The 6268-nt window shown below is 39.8% G+C and overlaps 1 protein-coding gene across 1 annotated transcript in view; it reads right to left on the bottom strand.

Moving 5' to 3' along the window:
- Nucleotides 1–1088: 1088 nt before the first annotated feature.
- LOC103592023 (elongation factor 1-alpha 1-like) overlaps nucleotides 1089–6268 on the bottom strand; it is a 90508-nt gene continuing 85328 nt past the window's right edge. Inside the window, 3 exon segments of the mRNA XM_008574611.1 lie at nucleotides 1089–1663; nucleotides 1666–2256; nucleotides 2259–2513. Coding sequence (XP_008572833.1) covers nucleotides 1122–1663; nucleotides 1666–2256; nucleotides 2259–2513 — 1388 coding nt within the window. The 3' untranslated portion in view covers nucleotides 1089–1121.

Here is a 6268-nt window from a genome sequence, read left to right as displayed (position 1 = left end):
TCTTTCTTGTTTGCATTTTTGTTTTACCAGTCAATTTTGTTATTTCTTGTGTGTTCATGATATGGATTATCATTTTTAGGATCCCAGATGCAGGACTTCCTTGTGGATTTCTTGTAGGGCTGGTCATTTGATGGCAAACTCCTGCAGTTTTTGTTTGTCTGGGAAGTGCACCATTTCTCCCTCATTTCTGAAGGATAGCCTTGCTATTTATAATATTCTTGGCTGGCAGGTTTTTTTCTTGTTGTATTTTGAATATATTATCCCATTCACTTCTGAGTTTCTGTTGAGAAGACTGCTGTTAGTCTAATGGGGACTCCCTTATAGGTGACTTGACACTTTCATCTTGCTGCTTTTGTTTGAACTTTGCAAGTTTGACTATAATGTGTCTTGAAGAGGATCTTTTTGGATATAATCTATTTGAAGATATTTGGACTTTCTGGATCCAAAGGTCTGTCTCTTCCTATACCTCATAAGTTTTCTGTTATGGTTCATTGAAAAGGTTTTGAATGCTTTCTGCTTTCTCTTTCCCTTCTGAAATACCCATGATTTGGATGTTTGCATGCTTAAGACATGCAAACAGAAAACTGCTAGCACTCTTAGATTTTATTCATTTTCTAATTATTTTTTCCTTTTTTTGTCTGCCTGGGTTATTTTGAACAGACTGTCTTCTGGATCTGTAATTCTTTCTTTTGCTTGCTCTAACCTGCTGCTTATGCTCTTGGTTGTGTTTATTATTTCATTGAATTATTCCTTCAGTTCTATGAGCTCTGCTACATTCTTCTCTCTCTCTCTCTCTCTCTCTCTCTCTCTCTCTCTCTCTTTCTCTCTCTCTCTCTTATTAAACTTTGTTTTAATGGGACTCAAAATTCTGTGACAGAATTTTGGTCAAGTTGTTTCCATTAAAAATACTGATTTTAAAAACTAATAACTTAAAACTGTCACAGAAAAAACCCAAAATGGTTCACAAAACATTCTCCTTTCCTTCTGAAGGTTTTATGATGCTTTGTTATAATTAACCAGTCTTTTACTATTAAACTTAAATGGCTAATTGTGATAAAAAGTTCTGAGACCATTCTTTTACCACCGATTAAGACTGGGGTGGCAGGTATTAGGGATGATATTCATTTAGCCTTCTGAGCTTTCTGGGCAGACTTGGTGACCTTGCCGGCTCCAGCAGCCTTCTTGTCCACTGCTTTGATGACACCAACAGCAACTGTCTGTCTCATATCGTGAACAGCAAAATGACCCAGAGGAGGATAGTCAGAGAAGCTCTCAACACACATGGGTTTGCCAGGAACCATATCAATGATGGGAGCATCACCCGATTTCAAGAATTTTCGGCCATCTTCCAGCTTCTTACCAGAATGTCAATCGATCTTTTCCTTTAACTCAGCAAACTTGCAAGCAATGTGAGCTGTGTGACAATCCAGGAAATGGGCATAATCAGCACTGATTTGGCCAGGATGATTCAGGATAATCACCTGAGCAGTGAAGCTAGCTGCTTCCTTTGGTGGGTCATTTTTGCTGTCACCAGCAACATTGCCACAATGAACATTTTTGACAGACACGTTCTTAACATTGAAGCCCACATTGTCTCCAGGAAGAGCTTCATTCAAAGCTTCATGGTGCATTTCAGCAGACTTTAATTCAGTCACAACATTGCTGGAGCAAAGGTGACCACTATGCCAGATTTGAGAAAACCAGTCTGTACTTGGCCCATGAGGACAATACCAATACCACCAATTTTGTAGACATCCTGGAGGGGCAGATGCGAAGGCTTGTCAGTTGGACGAGTTGCTGGCAAGATGCAATCTGGAGCTTCAAGCAGTGTGGTTCCACTGGAATTGCCATCTTTATGGGTGACTTTCCATTCTTTGAACCAAGGCATATTAGCACTTAGCTCCAGCATGTTGTCACCATTCCAACTGGAAATTGACACAAGTGCTACTGTGTCAGGGTTGTAGCCAATTTTCTTAATGTGTGTACTGACTTCTTTAACAATTTCTTTGTATCTCTTTTGGCTGTAGGGTGGCTCAGTAGAATCCATTTTGTTAACACCAACAATCAGTTGTTTCACACCCAGTGTGTAAGCCAGAAGAGCATGCTCATAGGTCTGCCCATTCTTGGAGATACCAGCTTCAAACTCACCAACACCAGCAGCAACAATCAGGACAGCACAGTCAGCCTGAGATGGGCCTGTATTCATGTTTTTGATAAAGTCTCTGTGTCCTGGGGTATCAATGATAGTCATGTAAACTTGCTGTTCTCAAATTTCCACACAGAGATATCAATGGTGATACCACACTCATGCTCAGTTTTCAGTTTATCCAAGACCCAGGCATACTTGAAGGAGCCCTTTCCCATCTCAGCAGCCTCCTTCTCAAACTTTTTGATGGTTCTTTTGTCGATCCTACCACATTTGTAAATCAGATGGCTAGTAGTGGTGGACTTGCCTGAATCTACATGTCCAATTATGATGATGTTAATATGAGTCTTTTTCTTTCCCGTTTTCACTTTGATTTGTAGTGTTTTTCACAAAACCTTTGTTCTCGCAGCAAACCTGTTGCAAAAAAGCAACATTCTTTTTTAAGGTACTAATCTCTTTGCCAGTTTCCTCCCTCATATCCTGGATATATATATTTTTTTCATTTCATTGCTTTCTCTAATTGAGTCTTCTCTTATCTCTTTGAGTTTTCTTAAGATCATTGCTTGGAACTCCTTTTCAGTTATTTCAAGGGTTTCCTACTCTATGGGGTTTGGTACTTGAGAATTACTGCATTCCTTTGGTGATGTCATTTGTTCTTGTTTATTCATATTTCTAGTATCTCTATATTGATTTCTGGTCATCTGGTACAGCAGTTGTTTCTTGTGCTACTCTGGAGTGGGCTTTAAGGAGAAAGGCTTCCTACTCTATTTGCAGGCTCCACTGGTGACTCTCCTTGTGTTAATTCAGTCGAGTGTGTTGTGGGCTCCCTGCAGGGTGGTTCTGGCTGCTACTGTGGTGGTGAGCTATTTTTGTGGTGGCAGTAGCTGTGGTTGTGGCTGTGGTGGTGGTGAACTACCTACATGGAAACGGTGCTTGTGGTACACTCTTGCCTTCTGCTTGGGCAGTGCGGGGGGTGGGGGGGCTTATGTCTGGGTCCCCAATCTCAAGAAGCTTTCTCGGCTTCTCCTAATGTAGTGGAAGATCTGCCTGGGACTTCCTCCTGGGTCCCCAGTCATGCAAGTCTCTCTTGCCTTTTGCTTGGACTGTGAGAGTGGTACATGAGGCTTCCAACTTTGTCCCCAGTCACAGGACACTCTCTTTGCCTTCTGTTCAAGTGGTGGGAGGGCTTCCCAAGGCAGATAAAATAGACTTTAAACCAAAAATATTTCCCAGATTCTGGGTGTCCTGGTGTCCTCCCTATGGCTTCTGGGGCCAATGCTGGTCATAGAGCCAAGGCAGACTTTGAGAAACCTGGACTTGCAGATTCTACACATGGCTGGGTGACAAGGGCCCTAGGAGAAGGTTTCACCATTGTGTTTGATTCATATTTATATGTGTGTGTATCATATTTCCTCTCTTAAGGTGATAAGGTTCTTGAACATATGTATCAGATCATATTCTTTTCTAATCCACTCAAATTACACTGTATGCTAGAAACTATATTTGTTAAAAGAGTGGATGAATTAATTAATAAAAACATCTTAGGGTGTTTCTTTATATTGCTCTATATTGCTATTTTAATAGGGAACTTGGCATACCCAAAGGAACCAACTCTTAGACTGCAGCCCTGTATGGTGCCTCTTAAGCACACTATAGAGACAGCACCTACTCATTAGGCTGCTTCTTATAAGGACTGTATAGTTTAGCACAATCAATAGCTCAGTTTTATAAATGGCTTCTGTCAGTGTTGCAGGGATTTACAATCTATGAAATCAAAGTATTTTGTCAAGTATTTGAGCTTAATGAGTGAACACATTAATTTCAAAGCTATTTCACATTCAAAGACAGAGGTAAGATTTCTCTCTATGATTTTGAAGAGAGCAATGTTGGCTTTTTCCCAGTGGACAATCTTAAGCATTAAAAATTTTTGGAATTATACAAATATATTTAAGGGAGTCAACTGACTTGAATTTAAATGAGCTGATACTGGGCCGGCCTGTGGCTCACTCGGGAGAGTGCGGTGCTGATAACACCAAGGCCCCGGGTTCAGATCCCATATAGGGATGGCCGGTTCGCTCACTGGCTGAGCATGGTGCTGACAACACCAAGTCAAGGGTTAAGATCCCCTTACCGGTCATCTTTTAAAAAAAATAAAAAAATAAAAATAAAAATAAATGAGCTGATGTTCTGAAGCCAAAGCATAAAACACGTTTCTCTATTAAAGATCCATTATAGGCATTTTCTCTTTTTATTCCATTTTTTGAAAAGCCTTCACTGTGTAACACCTGTATGCACTGTGGTGATGAAGTATTATTTCTGAGGGTTGATTATTGTGTGCACAAGGAAATCAATCATCTTGTGTCTCATTCTCAAATCACTGCTTAGAATTTTCAAGATGCAGAGTGTGTGTGTGTGTGTGTGTGTGTGTGTGTGTGTGTGTGTGTGTGCATGTGCTCATGGGGAAGGGGGTGTTCATGCCAAACTAGTTAGCATTGCTCGTTTAGTACAACTTGTTTGTTTGTTTGAGCAAGTATAATTGAACATATGGATGTGAAAGCATCTTGGTTTGGTCTCAACAGCTCTTTTTTTCTTGAGTGCTCTGTAAACACAGCCTTATAAAATGCATCTTTGCAAGAGATTTCCAGAGATAAAGAGGACCTGTGTTCTCATGGTCATAAAAGATCAAAGAAACTCCATCTTAGAGACTTCTAAGTGAGATAGACTTTGAGAAGGGCAGATCAAAGGAAAAAAAATTCAGAAAGCTTGTGTGCTTGGCATAACAATAACCTATCCTAATGTTTCTTTTAGGTGACTGGACTGAAGAGCTCATGGATTAAGTATTTTTCTAAAAGTCTTAATTATTAAATTTAAGACATTTCCTCTAACAAACAATTACAATAAAAGGCCAATTTGTTTCCTTTCCACTAACCTATGGGCCCAGAAAGAAATCACAATTTTATTTTATTTTTAAAATTTTTATTGTTCATGAATATTCATGAGATACAAAGCCGATTGTCACCTCTCACGCCCAAGATGTGATGGCCAGATCCGACTGGCAGCATACCCATTACCACAAATTGCAATTATACCCCATGTCCCACACCCAATTAATCCTGACCTCTCTCCCCACTCCCTTTGCCCCCACTCCATTTTGTATCTCTAGGTATGATCTCTCCCACTACAAGTACAACACACCACTGTGGTCTTTCTTTCCTTCCTTCTTTCTCTCTTAGCTCCCACTTATGAGTGAGTACGTGTGGTATTTATCTCTCTGTGCTTTGCTTATTTCACTCAACGTAACGTTCTCCAAGCTCATCCCTGTTGTTGCAAATGGAGGAATTTCATTCTTTTTTATGGCAGAGTAATAGTCCATGGCATAAATATACCACATTTTTCTTATTCAATAGTCCATCTATGGACATTTACATTGGTTCCATGTCTTGGCTATTGTAAACAGAGCTGTGATGAACATGGGAGTGCAGGTATCCCTTTGACATGATAATTTCCATTCCTTTGGTTATATACCCAAAAGTGGGATGTTGAATCATATGGAAGATCTATCTGTAGTTGTTTGAGAAAACTCCATACTGTTTTACATAGTGATTGTACTAATGTACAGTCCCATCAACAGTGTAGGAGTGTTCCCTTCTCTATACACCCTTGCCAGCATTTGTTATTCTCCATCTTTTTAATTATAGCCAGTCTAACTGGGGTGAGATGACATCTCAATGTGGTTTTAATTTGCATTTCCCTGATGACTAGTGATGTTGAGCATTTTTTCATGTACCTGTTGGCCATTTGTGTTTCTTCCTTAGAAAAATGTCTATTCAGCTTCTTTGCCCATTTTTTAATTGGGTTATTTGTTTTTTTTTTACTGTGTAATTACTTGAGCTCCTTGTATATATGGATATTAATTCCGTGTCAGATGTATAGTTAGAAAAAATTTTCTCTGACTCTGTAGGTTGTCATTTCACTCTGTTGATTGATTCCTTGGCTGTGCAGAAGTTTTTTTTTTTTTTTTTTTTTTTTCTTTTTGTCTTTTTTTTGTGTCCGGCAACGGATCGCAACCCTCAGTGTCGTGCCCGTACTGGACCAGGACCGGCAACGGGATCGCAACCCTCG

The sequence above is a fragment of the Galeopterus variegatus genome, unplaced genomic scaffold (assembly GCF_000696425.1).
Source record: "Galeopterus variegatus unplaced genomic scaffold, G_variegatus-3.0.2 Scaffold56, whole genome shotgun sequence".
NCBI lineage: Eukaryota > Metazoa > Chordata > Mammalia > Dermoptera > Cynocephalidae > Galeopterus > Galeopterus variegatus.
The sequence above is the reverse complement of the archived record's forward strand: the minus strand, read 5'-3'. Positions and strand labels throughout refer to the sequence as shown.